The sequence below is a fragment of the Sus scrofa genome, chromosome 2 (genome assembly GCF_000003025.6).
Source record: "Sus scrofa isolate TJ Tabasco breed Duroc chromosome 2, Sscrofa11.1, whole genome shotgun sequence".
Classification (NCBI taxonomy): domain Eukaryota; kingdom Metazoa; phylum Chordata; class Mammalia; order Artiodactyla; family Suidae; genus Sus; species Sus scrofa.
The window spans coordinates 80,683,064-80,701,381 of NC_010444.4; the positions used below are offsets into that span (position 1 = coordinate 80,683,064).

An 18,318-nucleotide genomic window follows, 5' to 3' on the forward strand; every position below is an offset into this window, starting at 1 on the left:
TGGATCATACAACTATTTCCAGTTTTTTAAGGAATGTTCATACTGCTCCCCATAGTGGCTGCACCAATTTACATTAATACCAACAGTGGACAAGGGGGTTGCCTTTTCTCCACACCCTCTCAGCATTTATTATTTATAGACTTTTTAATGATGGACACTCTAACTGGTATGAGAATGTGATTTAGGTTGCAAATTTTGAAGAAAAATTTTCCTCAATTTTATTAAGATACACTTGACATACAATATTGAATAAGTTTCAGGTGTACAATTTGTTCATTTAATACATTTAAATATTGTGAAATCGTCATTTGCAACCATATGATTAGCAAAAAACTGCATTATATAAGTATCATTTCTTCTTTGTGGGAAAAACACAGAGGATCTACTCTCCTAGTAACTTTCCAGTATATAGTACAGTGTTGTTAACTATAATCACTATGATGTACACTATTAGATTCTCAGAAATTACTCATCTTCTAACTAGACATTTATACCCTTTGACCAACATATCTTCATTTTCTCCAACCCCTGATAACTACCATATACTTTTTTTTTATGAGTTCGGCACTTAAAGACTCCATATAATTGAGATCATACAGTATTGTCTTGTTCTCTCTGAGATATTTCACTTAGTATGATGTGCCCAAGAACTGCCCATATTCACGCAAATTGGAGGATTTCCTTCTTCCTCGTGGCTGAATAATATTCCATTATGGGTTTGTTTATATATTATCACATATATACATAAATATCACATACTCTCTACCCATTCATCTACTTTTTAGAAAAACTAAAAAAATATTGACCTATAGCTGACTTAAACCTCATGTTAATTGCAGGCATATAGCACAGTGATGCAGTTATACATACATACATACATATGTGCATGTATATATATTCTTTTTCAGAATTGTTACACTATAGCTATTAGAAAAATACTGAGTATAGTTCTCTGTGCTATAGATAGTTAGGTCCTTGTTGTCTATTTTCTCCTTCTTCTTCTTGCTTATTAGGGCCACACCTGTGGCATATGGAAAGTTCCTGGGATGGGGTCAAATTGCACCTGCAGCTGCCGGCCCACACCACAGCCACAGCAATGCCATATCCGAGCTGCATCTGCAAACTACACCACAGCCCACGGAAAAACGGGATGCTTAACTCACAGAGCAGAGCCAGGAATTGAAGCTGTATCCTCATGGATACTAATCAGGATTGTAACCTGCAGAGTAACACCAGGAACTCCATTTATTCTTTTTTTAAAAACTTTTCCCATATTTCTAAAACTACAGTTGGTTTACAACGTTGTGCCAATATTTGCCATACAAGTCATACATACATAACATATTCTTTTTTTTTTTTTTTTGGTCTTTTCTAAGGCCACACTCATGGCACATGGAGGTTCCCAGGCTAGAGGTCAAATCGGAGCTATAGCCACCAGCCTACACCAGAGCCACAGCAACGTAGAATCTGAGCCGCGTCTGCAACCTACACCACAGCTCATGGCAATGCCGGATCCTTAACCCACTGAGTGAGGCCAGGGATTGAACCCGCAACCTCATGGTTCCTAGTCGGATTCGTTTCTGCTGTAACATGATGGGAACTCCATTATATGCATTTGGATATAGTTTCCTGTGCTATAAGGTAGGGAGGTCTTTGTAGATTGTCTATTTTATTTATTTATTTTTTGTCTTTTTTTTTTGTCTTTTTTGTTGTTGTTGTTATTGTTGCTATTTCTTGGGCCGCTCCCGCGGCATATGGAGGTTCCCAGGCTAGGGGTTGAATCGGAGCTGTAGCCACCGGCCTACGCCAGAGCCACAGCAACGCGGGATCCGAGCCGCGTCTGCAACCTACACCACAGCTCACGGCAACACCGGATCGTTAACCCACTGAGCAAGGGCAGGGATCGAACCCGCAACCTCATGGTTCCTAGTTGGATTCGTTAACCACTGCGCCACGAGATTGTCTATTTTATACATAGTAGTGTATATCTATTAACTCCAACCTCCAATTTAAACCTCTCCAATTCCTCTTTCCCTTTTTGGTGACCAGAAGATTGTTTTCTCTGTGAGTCTCTTTTGGAAATAAGTTCATTTGTTATTTTTTATTTTTATTTTTTTTTCTGCCTTTTTAGGGCTGCACCCGAGGCATATGGAGGTTCACAGGCTAGGGGTCCAGCAGGAGCTACAGCTGCCAGCCTACACCATAGCCACAGCAATGCAGGACCTGAGCCTTGTCTGTGACCTACACCACAGCTCATGGCATCCTTAACACACTGAGCAAGGGCAGGGATCAAACCCACAACCTCATGGTTCCTAGTCGGATTCGTTTCTGCTGCGCCACGATGGGAACGCCTGTTATTTATTTTTTAGATTCTACAAATAAGTGATATCACATATTTCTCCTTTGGCTTATTTCACTCAGTATGATAATCTGTAAATCCATCCATGTTGTCATAAATGCCATTATTTCATTCTTTTTAGGTCTGAATAATATTCTAATAATTTAATAACACCCCATTGTAATAATAATACTCCACTGTAATATTAAAATTGTTGTAATAATTCCATTGTAATACTAATATTCCATTGCTACATCTTCTTTCTTTTTTTTTTTTTTAATTTTTTTGTCTTTTTGCCTTTTCTAGGGCCACTCCTGCGGCATATGAAAGTTCCCAGGCTAGGGGTCGAATCGGAGCTGTAGCCACCGGCCTACGCCAGAGCCACAGCAATGCAGGATCCGAGCCGAGTTTGCAACCTACACCACAGCTTACGGCAATGCCAGATCCTTAACCCACCGAGCAAGGCCAGGGATCGAACCCGCAACCTCATGGTTCCTAGTCGGATTTTTTAACCACTGAGCCATGACGGGAACTACACTACATCTTCTTTAATCATTCAACTGTGGACGGATACTTAAGCTGCTTCCATATCTTGGCTATTATACACAGTGCTGCTATGAACACTGGGAACATTGTATCTTTTCGATTTATAGTTTTCTCCAGATACATGGCCTAGAGTAGGATTGTGAGATCATAAGGAAGCTGTACTTTTATTTTTATTTATTTATTTATTGCTTTTTAGGGCTACACACAGTGCATATGGAAGTTCCCAAGTTAGGGGTCGAATCAGAGCTGCAGCTGCTGCCCTATGCCACAGCAACCAGGGATCTGAGCTGTGTCTGCAACCTATACCACAGAACACAGCAACACTGAATCCTTAGCCCAATGAGTGAGGGCAGGAATCGAACCCACATCCTCATGGATACTAGTCGGGTTTGTGACCTGCTGAGCCATAAGAGGATCTCCTATTTTTAATTTTTAAAAGATACTACCCTTCATAGTAGCTGTACAAAGGTACATTCCCACCAACAGTGCAGGAGGCTTCCCTTTTCTCCACATCCTGTCCAGCATTTATTTGTAGGCTTTTTGATGATGGCTATTCTGACCAGTATGAAGTAAGTTTTAATTTGTATTTCTAGTTTTGATTTGTATTTCTCTAATAATTAGCAATGTTGAGCATCTTTCCATGTCCCTTATTGCCATCTGTCTTCTTTGGAGAAATGTCTCTTTAGATCTTCTGCCTATTTTTTGATTGGGTTGTTCATTTGTTTGTTTGTTTGTTTTTTGGGGGGGCATACTGAGCTGTTTGTATATTTTGGAGATTAATCTCTTGCCAGTTGCATTGTTTGCAAATATTTTTTCCCATTCTATGGGGTTGTCTTTCATTTTGTTTATGGTTTCAATTGTGCAAGGGCTTTCAACTTGGGTCTCACTTATTAATTTTTCCTTTTATTTCTAATACTCCAGGGGATGGAGCCAAAAAGATATTACTGTGATTTATATCAAAGAGTACCCTGCTTATGTTTTTCCTCTAGTTTTATGGTATCTGGTCTTAAATTTAGGTCTTTAATCCATTTTGAGTTTGTTTGTTTATTTATTTGTATGGTGTTAGAGAATTTCTACTTCATTAATTTCATTTCATTTAACCATTTTTGATAAAAACTCTCAAAAAAGTGGGCATAGAGGGAACCTATATAAAATAATAAAAGCTATATATTACAAACCCACAGAAACATCATACTCAATGGTGAAAGTATTTCCTTTAAGCTCAGGAATGAGACAAGGATGGCCTGTCTCTTTTTTCTTTCTTTCTTTTTTGGGTCTTTTTGACTTTTTCTAGGGCTGCACCGGCGGCATATGGAGGATCCTAAGCTAGGGGTCCAATCGGAGCTGTAGCCTCTGGCCTATGCCAGAGCCACAACAATGCCAGATCCGAGCCAGGACTGCAACCTACACCACAGCTCAGGGCAACGCCACTGATAGAGGCCAGGGATAGAACCGGCAACCTCATGGTTCCTAGTCAGATTCGTTAACCACTGTGCCATGACGGGAACTCCACCAGTCTTGCGCTTTTAATGGATCTTTTATGTATGCATGGTTTTCTTCTGTTTTTTTTCTTTGGCTATAACCACTCTATGCAGAAATTCCCAGGCCAGGGATAGAACCCATGCCACAGCAGAAACAGCGCTGGATCCTTAACCTCTGAGCCACCAGGGAATTCCAAGACAGATTCAGAGAGTGATTAAGATATCACTTAACATAAGATATAAGACAAAGTGGGAAGGTTGTACTTCACTTTCGGTTTATTATTTTTTACTGTTTTCCCCCAGCTTTGATTATATAATTAACATATAATATTGTGTAAATTCATCTTTTTTTTTTTTTTTTTTTTTTTTTTTGCCTTTTCTAGGGCCACACCTGCATGGCACATGGAGGTTCCCAGGCTAGGGGTCTAATCGGAACTGGAGCCGGAACTGGAGCCACCGGCCTATGCCAGAGCCACAGCAACGAGTCTGTGACCTACAGCACAGCTCACGGCAACGCCGGACCCTTAACCCACTGAGCAAGGCCAGGGATCGAACCCGCAACCTCATCGTTCCTAGTTGGATTTTTTTTTTTTGTCTTTTTGCTATTTCTTGGGCCGCTCCCGTGGCATATGGAGGTTCCCAGGCTAGGGGTCGAATCAGAGCTATAGCCACTGGCCTACGCCAGAGCCACAGCAACGCGGGATCCGAGCCGCATCTGCAGCCTACACCACAGCTCACGGCAACGCCGGATCGGAAACCCACTGAGCAAGGCCAGGGATCAAACCCGCAACTTCATGGTTCCTGGTCGGATTCGGTAACCACTGCGCCACAACAGGAACTCCCCTAGTCGGATTTTTTAACCACTGAGCCATGACAGAAACTCCAATATTATGTAAATTTAAAGTGTATAATATATATGTATTTGAGATATATATGTGAAATGATTACCAAAGCTAGATTAGGTAACACATTAAACAATGCACATTTACAATTTTGGGTGGAGGGTGAGAACATTTAAGATCTACTCTTCTAGCAACTTTTAAATATTTGATACAGTATTGTTAACTATAGTATATTATGACCTCCAAATTTACTCATCTTATAACTGCAAGTTTACACCATTTGACCATATTCCTCCATTTTCCAAGAAAGATCTTGTTTCCTTTCTCTTACCTTTTCTTTTAAATTGCTTCAATTATCACTTTATTAAAATTAAGTCATTCAAAATAACAAAAATTAAACCTCGCCATATTGTTTATTCCACAGTACTTCTATGTTATCAATAATTAAGGACATCACTTACCATTATTTCTTCTAGTGGCAATGTGAAGAAAATTATATTACTGTTGCAATTAAAATACTGTATTAATCTCTTTTTAGACTATTCACACATTAAGAAGTTATGTCTTACCTTCTGAGCATACAAAACACCAGCTAACATTAACATGCTCGTGGTTTCGGCAGCCTCGCCTGGGGGTAAAGTGATTAGGGCAGATGATACTATTAGATGCAAGAATCTTTGACCCAGCAGCCAGGCAAAAGTCATTAGCATGGTATGCCACTGGGCAGCGCACACAGCGCATCAGTCGACCTAAAAACATGACAAGCAGGAAAACCAGGAAGGGGCAAAGGAAAAAGATTAAATTTTGTATTAGTTATTCAAGTCTATTTGCTAGCACTGAGAAAAATGTCACAAATAAAAGGAAGCAATACTAGATTAAAAGATCTTAAAAACCCAATTGACTATGAGAAGCTTAGAGGGACGTGTGTGTGTGTGTGTGTGTGCAATACTAGATTAAGAGATCTTAAAAACCCAATTGACTATGAGAAGCTTAGACGGGACGTGTGTGTGTGTGTGTGTGTGTGTGTGTGTGTGTGTGTGTGTGTGTGTGTGAGACAAATGACCTTACGTGTGTGTGTGTGTGTGTGTGTGTGTGACAAATGACCTTAAGGAGTAAGATCCAACAACAGTAAGCAAGTCTGCCTCAACAAGGATAAGCCCTACTAAAACCATTCTCCTGAATCCTTAGAAAGTGGAATCAGATGCAGACTGGTGGTGGTGGTGGTGGTGGTGGTATGTGTTTAATATAAGCAGATTAAAAGACTAGAGACTTCCCTGATGGCCTATTGTTTAAAGGTCTGGAATTATCACTGCTGTAGCTTGGGTCACTGCTTCAGTGGGGGTTCAATTCCTGGCCTGGGAACTTCAACATTTCATGCCCCCACCCACCCCCAAAAAAGACTAGATGATAGAAAATACTTATGCTTGCTTTTGCTGGCTGGCATTCTGATTCTTAAAGCCTTTCAGGCGAATGAAGCTCTCTACTACCCTCCAACCTCCCATGAGATAGAGCTACTAATGTACTTTACCAACTAAAAACAATTACCAAACCATCTGAAAGCAATTAACAATATCAACTGAAAAGGGGAAGGTTGCTGATAGTTAAACTACAATTCTGATCAAGCAACTTACTATACTTAAGACTAACAAGATCTATAGGGCCAGGGAATCATCTTAAAGAAGGTACAGCTAGTCTGATTAAAAGAAAAGTCAACACTTCCACCTGCCACATTTTACCTGCTCAATCCCCTCTGGGAGAAGGGGGGCTTGTTGGGCATAAAATCATTTAATAGTAGAGACACAATATTTGGCTTTCAGTGAAATCTAAGAAACTCACTCTAACTGAAGAAAAAGAAATGATTGTTTTCATAATGGAAATGGGTTTATTAGAAACGAGTTTACCTGCACCCATAGACACTTCTGGAATCCTCAGCTATAACCCTTATTATGAAGCAGGAAAAAAAATTACAGGATAGAAGCTTCCATTTAAAAAATAAAACACGGAGTTCCTGCGTGAACAGTGGGTTAAGAATCCAACTGCTAGAGCTGGGGTTGCTGCAGAGGCACAGGTTTGATCCTGGCCTGGTGAAGCAGATTAAAGTATTCAGCACTGCTACAGCTGCAGCTCGGATTCAATCCCTGGCCCAGGAATTTCCATATGCTGCAGGTGCAGCCATAAAAAAACCCACAAACAAACAAAAAAACCCAAAGCAACGGAATGCCTGTTGAGGCTCAACAGGTTAGGGACCCAGTGTTGTCTCTGTGAGGATGTGGGTTCAATCCCTGGCCTCACTTAGTACATTAAAGATCTAGTGTTGCTGCAAGCTGGGGCATAAGTCGCAGATGTGGCTCAGATCTGGTGTTGCCATGGTTATGGCATAGGCTTTAGTAGCAGCTCCAATTTGACCCCTACCCCAGGAACAACCATATGCTGCAGGTGTGGCCATTAAAAAAAAATTTTAAATGAGGAGTTCCCGTCCTGGCGCACTGGAAACAAATCCGACTAGGAACCATAACGTTGTGGATTTGATCCCTGGCCTCGCTCAAAGTGTTAAGGATCCAAGTAGGTTGCAGATGGAGCTCAGATCTGGCATTGCTGTGGCACAGGCCAGGGGCTACACTCCAGTTGGACCCTCGCCTGGGAACCTCCATATGCCATGGGTGTGGACCTAAAATACAATAAATAAATAAATAATAAAACAAATCAGTATAAAACAAATCCCTCAATTCTGCCCCATATGCATGACTGAATGAGAGTACATCTGACAACCAAACAGAAAAGGGCCCAAAAGAGAATACACTCTGGTCTAGTGGAGGAAGACATCTGGCAGAACACCTTTTTATATTAAATCTGACGTGAATTCCAAATATTTAAAATTACCACACAATGCGAGAGAGCCATAAAGCACATGTAAAAATATATGGTGACTGCCAAACTTGTCCGTTACTTTTTTATTTATCATGTAAAATGCTAGTACCTTAACAAAAGTTAGAGGCTACGAAAAGACATGCCAGATTGCATTTGGAAATATCCACTGCCAATGAAAGTGAGGTTCTATAGTTAGATTGGACCCACAGAAACCCATACCTTTAGATGCAGAAACATTGGCCGGATTTGCAGCATGGCAGGTTATACATATGTGAAGGGAGCACCGGAAGCCCTTGTTCTGCATGACAGTAGGTGGGTACTTTTGGACACACTCTTCGTGGTAAAACTTTCCACATAAGGGCAGAAGGCACCTTTTAACATCTTCTCCACTCTGCTTGCATACAAAACAAGTATGTATTCCTGAGAAATAGAAAGAGTCAAATTAATACCAATTCAAGAATTCACTTAATACTAAAGCATTAAGATAAAAGTGAGTATACAGTTCTGAACCAAATTCCAACATGGGGAGGGGGGAGATCTCCCACACCAAAAAGCCATTCCCTGACACCAGCTGGTGTCCTACAATTCAACTCCATTCTGACACTATCTACCTGGAGATAATATCAGATCCCATGCTTTAAGTAAGGATTCAGTCCAGACTTTCAGATACTAGTTGTAAACTCAAGGTTGTCATCTGTACTTCTGACCGACTGGCTACATAGCAAAGGATCCCAAGACCACACACCACCTCCCCACCACCGGTTTGATTACCTTGCTAGAGTGGCTCAGAGAACTCAGAGAAACATTTTACTTATGAATCATCAGTTTATTATAAAAGGATATATAATTCAGGAACAGGAGTTTCCATCGTGGCGCAGTGGAAATGAATCCAACTAGGAACCATGAAGTTGAGGGTTCAATCCCTGGCCTTGCTCATTGGGTTAAGGATCCGGCATTGCCACGAGCTGTGGTGTAGGTCACAGACGCGGCTCAGATCTGGCAGTGCTGTGGCTCTGGCGTAGGCCGGCGGCAACAGCTCCGATTCGACCCCTAGCCTGGGAACCTCCATATGCCGCAAGAGTGGCCCTAAAAAGACAAAAAAAATACACACACACAGAAAAACACAATTATCACAATGAGGAACTTTATAACAGACTGATCATGCAGACATGACCCTACTGAACAATATTAATATCACGATAAAGTGGAAACAATATACACTTGATGATGTGATGTGAAAGGAAGTACACATCGACCACAGAGTATTCTTACTAAAAGAAAACTGACTTGACCAGATCCAGCCTCTAGAACTAACTGTAAGTTTCCAGGAAATACGCAGCATAGAGAAACAAGTTGAAGGGACCCATCAGGGATGCAATCAACCAAATTTAGAATCTATAATATTTAGTTGGACAAATGACCCAATGGTCTCAAGAAATAAGCAACATTAAAAATTTGGGTGAAAGGCCCATGAAATATGCGCAGCTATTTGGATTTATCTATGAGGTTTGTCACATAGAAGTGATAGGTAAGGTCTGGTTCAGCACAAGCCCAGAAGGGAAACCACATGCGGATACTGAGCACACAAAAAAAGTAAAATACTTTTCAAATTAACATATACTGACATATTTTGAATATGCTGAGTTAAATAAAACATGTTTTTTGTAATAAAAAAATTGGGTGAAAATAGTACTACAGATTAAGAGAAATTTAAGAGATGAATTTTTGGTTTGTTTCTTTTTTGTCTTTTTAGGGCTGCACCTGCAGCACATGGAGATTCCCAGGCCAGGGGTCTAATCGAAGCTGTAGCTCCTGGCCTAGGCCACAGCCACAGCAACAGCAATGCCAGATCCGAGTCACATCAGTGACCTGCACCACAGCTCATGGCAATGTCGGATCCTTAACCCGCTGAGCGAGGCCAGGGATCAAACCTGTGTCCTCATGGATGCCAGTCAGATTCGTTTCTGCTGAACCAAGATGGGAACTACTAAATTTTTTAAATTAAAAAAACCAAAACACTAAAATGATATATTTTGAGGCAAAGTGAGAAAATCTGAACGTGGGACTGAGTAGCTGATGACACATAGGAATTATTGTATTGCTACACACTGGATTTTTTTTTGTTTTTTCTTTTTAGGGCCACACCTGTGGGAAGGTTCCCAGGCTAGGGGTTGAACTGGAGCTGTAGCTGCTGGCCTATGCCACAGCCACATGGTAGCCGAGCCACATCTGTGACCTATACCACAACTCATAGCAACACCGGATCCTTAACCCACTGAGGAACACCAGGGATCAAACCCAAGTCCTCAGGAATACTAGTCGGGTTCATTAACCACTGAGCCACAACAGGAATTCCTAGATATTTTTTTAAAGTTGTAACTGTCAAACCTCTTGAAATAAACAGGTAAAATGAGGCAGAAACTTGATAATTATTGAAACTAAGTGATGGATACATTGAGATTCTTAACCCAGTTCTCTCCACTTTTGTATATGTCTGAGGATTTCTGTACTAAAGTTTATGAAATACTGTAAATCAACTATAATAGAAAAAAATTAAAATCTTACAAAAAAAAGTTTACGAGAAATAAAAAAAAAAAATCTACCTTTCTCTGAGAAGCAGTATGATGTAAGGGAAAGAGCCCAGGCATGAGAGACAGACAGACCTGAATGTGAATCCTGCCTTTGGCAGTTGCTGAAAATAGGAACTCATTAAAATAACTCAGCTCATCTTTATAAACAGTGAGATCAACCAGTTAATAATGATTTTAGGAAAAAAATTTACATATCTGAAAAGAAGCAATCTATTGCCTGATGCTGAATAACTGGCAGGCAACAATGAACTGGAATAACCTAAATTATGGTGTGGTCACCCTACTATAGAAATATACAGGGTGAGCCACAAAAACTAAGATATGACTCCTTTATTCTTTACTCATCTTTACTAAAACTAGGGTGAAATTTCCTAACCTTAAAAAAATAATAACCTCTCTTTACCTCATATGATAAAACTAATTCAATATGGATTATAAATCTAAACTGGAGGCCTAAATCTATAAACACAAAATCTTTGTGACATTGGGTTAAGCAAGACTTCACAATCAGTTCCCACTGTGGTGCAGTGGGTTAAGAATCTGATTGCAGGGAGGTCCCGTCATGGCACAATGGAAATGAATTCGACTAAGAACCATGAGGTTGTGGGTTCAATCCCTGGCCTCACTCAGTGGATTACGGATCGGGTGTTGCCATGAGCTGTGGTATAGGCCAACAGCTATAGCTCTGACTAGATCTCTCACCTGGGAACCTCCATATGCCACAGATGTGGCACTAAAAAAAAAGGTCAAAAAAAAAAAAAAAAAAAAAAAAAAGAATCTGACTGCAGGGAGTTCCTGCTGTGGCTCAAAAGGTAGCAAACCCGACTAGCATCCACAAGGATACAGGTTTGATCCCTGGCCTTGCTCAGTGGGTTAAGGATCTGGTGCTGCTGTGAGCTGTACTGTAGGTCATAGAAGCAGCTCGGATCTGGCGTTACTGTGGCTGTGGCAATGGCTGACAGCTGCAGCTCTGATCCAGTCCCTAGCCTGGGAACTTCCAAATGCCTCAGGTACAGCCCTAAAAAGCAAAAACCCAACCAAACAAAAAAGAATCTGGGGGTTCCAGACACTGTGGAGATGGGTTTGATCCTTGACTCAGTGCAGTGGGTTAAAGGACCTGGTGTTGCCACAGCTATGGCGTAGGATTCAATCTCTGGCCCCGGAATTTCCATATGCCACTGGAGTGGCTATAAGATAAAAAGAAAGAAAAAAGTGCAATATCATTCACCATTGGTGAAGTATTAAAAGCCACAATGACTTACCACTACACATCTGTCAGAATGATTAAAATTAAAAAGACTGATGATACCAAGTGTTAACGAAGATATAGAAGAATTAAAACTCATCCACTGCTGATGGGAATGTAAAATGGTACAAATGTTTTGGATGTTTCTTAAAAAAAGTTAACTCGACCATATTATAAAGCCATTCTACTATAAGATATTCACAAAAGAGAAAAGAAAATGAATCCATACAAAAGATTCACAGTGCTTTATTTATAATAGTCCAACCTAAGGACTATCCAAATGTACATCAAAAGAGGAAGGGAAAAACAAATTGCTATACAATGGAATACTACACAGAAAAAAAAAAAAAAAAAAAAAAAAAAAAGAAACGAATTCTCAATATATTCAACAATGTGGTTGTATCTCAAAATAACTATGCTGAGTGATGGTATCAGAGGGGTAGGTACACACACACACACACACACACCCCTCAAAACTTATCAAATCACACATTTTGTGTAGTTTATGTCAATTACACCTCAATAAAGCTGTTTAAAGAAAGAACCTAACTACTGAAACAAACACATCAACACAGATGAATCTCAAAAACACAATGCTGAGCTAGACACAAAAAACAACACACAGTTGACTACATTATTGTTATTATTATTTTTGCTTTTCAGGGCTGCACCTGCGGCATGTGACGTTCCCAGGCTAGAGGTCAAATCTGAGGTACAGCTGCTGACCTATACCACAGCAACAGGGGATCTGAGCCTAGTCTGTGACCTACACTGTAGCTCACGGCAACACCGGATCCCTGACCCACTGATTGAGGCCTCACGGATACTAGTCAGATTTGTTTCCTCCGTACCACAACGGGAACTCCCAGTCGCTGGCATTTATATAAATAGGAGTGGGATTGCGAAAAGACTGACTGGGTCTAGTCACCAGGGAACATTCTGCACGATGGAAATGTTCAAAACCTTCACTTTACATGGTTACGTGGTTACATGGGTATATGTATTTTATTAAAATCTATCAAAATCCATATTACAAGGGGTATAGTTTATAGTAAATAAACTATACTTCAATGAAATTGATTTACAAAAATTCTTCTTCCTTAGATCAGCCTGATTCAGAGAATATTACATCATAATAAAGATGAGACTAGCACAAATGGAAAGAAGAACCAAGAAGATAAGGATATTAGAGATACGTACATATCTAAAATACCTAAAATTTGCTTCTAAATTTACAGGGCTGGATGTACTGTATGGCACATAATGATCAAAAGCCCAACTGTACAAAAGACAAAATAACCCCATAACCATCTTGTCTTACAACTTGATTCCTACACTGGTAGAAGTCATGGCAGAACTCAATCTGACATGGCTGTCTATTTACAGATACAAGTTAATTCTGTCTATTTCCCACAAGTGTGAGTCTAAACCTACACTGTTCCCTTAGAGTTATAAACAACTACCTTTTACCAAGCCAAGGAAAAGCATCTTCAGCATGCATCTCTCACCAAGCCAAGGAAAAGCATCTTCAGCATTCATCTCTCTCACAATTACAAGGTACATTCTTTTTATCTTGTCATCTCTTCAATATTATCCTCTCCCTTTTCTGTGACTATACTCCACCAATTATTCACCCTCCTGTTTACAGAGATTTATTTCCCCACACAATTAAATTTTAATCTTCAGCCTACAAACATTCAAGATGGTCTTCCTCCTGACCCTGGAACAGCCTCCCTTCAGCTACTGCTCTATTTTGCAATGAAGTCATGCTTCGGAAAGAAACAGTGTATCACCACCCACTCACCTTTCAGTCAGGTTTAGTATTGTACCTTCTAGTTGCCAAATACAATCTCCCTTTTTCACTCCAAAACCTCTGCTGATGTGCCTCTGCTGATGACACTCCATTCTCATGGCTTCATAGACATTCTCTTTTGACTACCTCTTCTTCACTCTCCAGTAGTGCCCCACTTTTTTGGCTATACACCCATACACCCAGCATTTGGAAATTCCCAGGCCAAAGATCAAACGCAGACCACAGCAGTGACAATAGCAGATCTTTAATCCACTAAACCACTAAAGAACTTCCAATAGCCCCTTTAAAGTCAGTATTCCTCTACTATTATCATTAGCCCTCTTTATACTCTACAGAAATTTTCTTTTTGGGCAGCATCATCCACAGCTAAGGTTTTAATGACTTATAAGATCTTTATTGCCAGTCCTCAATTTTTTTAAACTTTTAAAATAGTGTAACATCTACTCATTATTCTGAAAAAAAGAATAATTCCTTGGCATAACTGTGAGGTGTTTTACAGGCTGTGACCGTTTCTGATCAATGTGTATATTATAACTGTCATAAAACAGCTTTCTCTCTTTTTGGTAAATAGTTTTATTGCCATGTAATTTACACACAAAAGTGTACACTTTTTTTTTTTTTTTTTTTTGACTTTTTAGGGCTGCACCCATGGCATATGGAGGTTCCCAGGCTAGGGGTCTAATTGGAGCTGTAGCCGCCGGCCTATGCCGCCGGCTATGCCACAGCCGCAATGCCAGATCTGAACTGCAACAGCAACCTACACCACAGCTCACAGCAATGCTGGATCCTTAACACACTAAGCAAGGCCAGGGATTGAATCCGAAACCTCATGGTTCCTAGTCGGATGCGTTTTGGCTGTAACATGACGGGAACTCCAGAAAAGTGTAAACATTCTAAGTGAATAGTTGACAAATAATTATGAAGTGAACACACTTATGTAATCACCACTGAGATCAAGAAACATATGGTATTATCAGTAACCAAGAAGTCCTCCTTGTTACAATCTATCTATGCCTTGTCTCTTCCCTAAAATATCTTAAAGGCCAAACATTCTGACCAAAGCTTCCTACTCCCCCCACATATTTCATATTTTCTTTACTGGACCTTCTATCCTTCTCCTGCACACAACAATTTTTATTTCTCTCTTAAAGCCAAACTCATATACTTTCTTCTGTGCACTGATGCATCTTTGTTCACAAAGCATTTATGTTCATAACATTTTTTTCATGACATTATGCTGTACATTCATTATTCACTTGATCATGAGCTACAGAACACCTATCTCTGTGTCTGTGCGAACCAGCCCAGTACTGCCACAAAATTGTGCCTCCAATAAATGACTTTTTCCTAAAAAACTTGAAACTCAAATCTTCCCTGGAAGAAGACTTTTCTATATCTACTTTACCTGTGCGACATTCATTGCAGATAAATTTTCCTCTGGGCATTTCAGTTAATCCAAGGCACTCCAGGTGGAAAGCCCCACAGCACTGAGCCTCACATAATAGCAGCTCACCCAGTTTCTCACAGTTCTGTTAAGAGAAAGAAAACAGATCTGTCTAGAGAAAAGGATTTTAAAACTCTCAAGAAGCAAGATCCTCATTAAAAAGCAAAATTAAGAAGTAGCTTTCGCCAAAATTAAAAATGAAAAACAAAAATAAAATAAAAACAAGACAAAAGAAGTGGCTTTCCCAGAAACAAACAAAAATCCCACCCATCACACAGCCAATGTGTAATGATTACCTCCTCCTCTACGCCAAGTATCACAAGGCCCCTGACTCCCACCATTCTTATATTCTGAGGATACGAACATACACATAAATAATTAAAAAAACCTAAAGATATTAGACAATGTAAGTATTTAAAGAATTCAAATAGCAACTTTGGGTTGGGTGATTAGGAAAGGCCTCTTACACTGAGGTCTGAATGCCAAGTTAGCCATGAGATCTGTAAAAAGGACCAAGAAGGCAGAATCAAAAGAAAACCATTGTCATGAGAGTAAGGTAAACAAAGTCAGAAGTGGTAGAGATGAGGGAGTTCCCAACATGGCTCAGCGATAATGAACCCAACTAACATCCATGAGGATGAAGGTTTGATCCCTCGTCTCACTTGGTGGGTTAAGGATCCGGTGTTGTGGAGTTCCCGTCGTGGCGCAGTGGTTAACGAATCCGACTAGGAACCATGAGGTTGCGGGTTAGGTCCCTGGCCTTGCTCAGTGGGTTAACGATCCGGCGTTGCCGTGAGCTGTGATGTAGGTTGCAGACGCGGCTCGGATCCCGCACTGCTGTGGCTCTGGCGTAGGCCAGTGGCTACAGCTCTGATTCGACCCCTAGCTTGGGAACCTCCATATGCCTCGGGAGCGGCCCAAGAAATAGCAACAACAACAAAAAGACAAAAGACAAAAGACAAAAGACAAAAGACAAAAAAAAAAAAGAAAAAAGGATCCGGTGTTGCCATGAACCTGGGTGTAGGTCGCAGATGCAGCTCAGATCCTGAGTTGCTGTGGCTGTGGTGTAGGCCAGCAGCTACAGCTCCGACTCCATCCCTAGCCTGGGAACTTCCCTAAGCTGCGGGTGCAGCCCTAACATCCCCCCCCCCCCAAAAAAAACCCCTATGAAGTGGTAGAGATGAGGTAAGAAAGAGGCAAGCAAGGGTCTGAGTGTGTGGCCTTATACACAGTTCAGATTTTACTCTAATTGCAAAGGTATGCCATTACAGAGCTATTACCAAGGGAACACTGAAATTAGGTATTCATCTAGAAACACGTACCTATGACTGCTACATAGGAAATGAATTCAACAGTAGAAATATGAAAAGAGAAGCAGAGATGATCAAGGAAGCTACTACAATGGTTCAAGCAAAAGATACTAGCCAACTGGAATTAAGTAATAACAATATAGAAGGGCTCTGATTAAGATCTGAACAATTATGGAAGAAAGAGCCTTAAGAAATAAAGATCTAGGTCTGCTGCGTTGAAAAGACTGTAAAATTTATGAAACTTCTGCAAATTCTCAACATTTGTTACTTTTCACCCCATAATATCCTGATTTATTTCCCCATAGTGATTTACCAGAAAAATGCTAAAAATGAAAAAAGTCTTGTTCTGTAAGACCAGAAAGGGAGAGAGAGGACTATGGAAGTCTAATAGCTTCAAGAACCTAAAGAAACAGAACAGGTCTTAGCCACTAACATCAAAGTCTAAATAAACAAGTAGGAGAACTTGGGGAATAAAAATCCAGAGGAGGCCAAGGTAATCTGAGCTACTTTTACGTTTGGCTCTATTATCTACTATTCATACATAAAAACTGACAAATGCCATAAGAGTTACATACATTGTTTTATAAATTCAGAATGCCAGTTATCTTGTTGTGGCTCAATGGAAACAAACCCAACTAGCATCCATGAAGATGTGGGTTCAATTCCTGGCCTCACTCACTGGGTTAAGGATCCCATGCTGCTATGGCGTAGGCTGGCAGCTATACCTCTGATTCAACCCCTAACCTGGGAACATCTACATGCCGTGGATGCGGACCTAAAAAGACAAAAAAGAAACAAAAACTTCACTCTAAAAAAAAAAAGAAAGAGAATGCCAGAGACATCAACTATCATGTAGAAACAAATTTACCTTCAGCACTGAAATAGAAAAATTGTAATTACAGTATACACTGAAGAATGATTTTTTTGGGGGGAGGGGTCTTCTCAGGGCCATATTCACTGCATATGGAAGTTCCCAGGCTAGGGGTCAAATCAGAGCTGAAGCTGCCAGCCTACACCACAGCCATAGCAGTGCTAGATTCAAGCCACATCTGTGATCTAAACCATAGCTCATGGCAACATTAGATTCCTAACCCACTGAGTGAGTCCAGGGATCGAACCTGAGTCCTCATAGATACTAGTTGGTTTTGTTACCACTGAGCCACAATTGGAACTCCATGAATAAATTTTTCAAATTAACCAAATGTTACAGACTATTTATTTGTCTTTTTAAGGTTGCACCTGTGGCATATGGAAGTTCCCAGGCTAGGGGTCAAATAGGAGCTGCAGCTGCCCACCAACGCCACAGCCACAGCAATGAGGGATCCAAGCTACATCTGTGATCTACATACACCACCTATGGCAACAATGAATCCTTAACCCACTGAGCAAGCCCCAGGGATTGAACCTGCGTTCTCATGGATACTAATCACATTCGTTTCTGCTGAGCCACAACAGGAACTCCCAGACCACCTCTCTCATTGGGATGACCATGTACTTCAGCCTTCAAACTGGGACACTTGAGAGTGGAAAGAGGCACTATTAATAAACTATACAAGCACAACAGATTTAAAAAGACTAACACTGTTTGGGAGCAGGTCTGAAAATGATCAACCTTCTTTATATAGTAGTGAAAGTGAATAGACAAAGAAACGGAGTTGAAATTACACTGAAATAACATTCTGGGCCAAGGGTAGTTTTTTTTGGTGGTTTCAATTAGGGGGGAAAAACCTAATATTTCCAACTCTTTATATTCCAGTTTTAAAGAATTTACAAAAGTAAATGAAACATGGAAAAAAAAGGAAAAACAAAAAACAACAAAACAAAATCAAAGCATCCATT

At 40.4% G+C, this 18,318-nt stretch overlaps 1 protein-coding gene across 14 annotated transcripts in view; it reads right to left on the reverse strand.

Annotated features, from left to right (window-relative positions):
* Positions 1-18,318, reverse strand: part of NSD1 (nuclear receptor binding SET domain protein 1) — a 161,053-nt gene that overhangs the window by 33,182 nt on the left and 109,553 nt on the right. For all 14 annotated transcript variants that reach the window (XM_003123667.6, XM_021084400.1, XM_021084408.1 and 11 more), the window contains 3 exons: positions 15,131-15,254; positions 8,295-8,495; positions 5,777-5,956 (listed from right to left, as the gene is read on the reverse strand). In XM_003123667.6, coding sequence (XP_003123715.5) covers positions 5,777-5,956; positions 8,295-8,495; positions 15,131-15,254 — 505 coding nt within the window. The remainder of the gene's footprint in view (positions 1-5,776; positions 5,957-8,294; positions 8,496-15,130; positions 15,255-18,318) is intronic.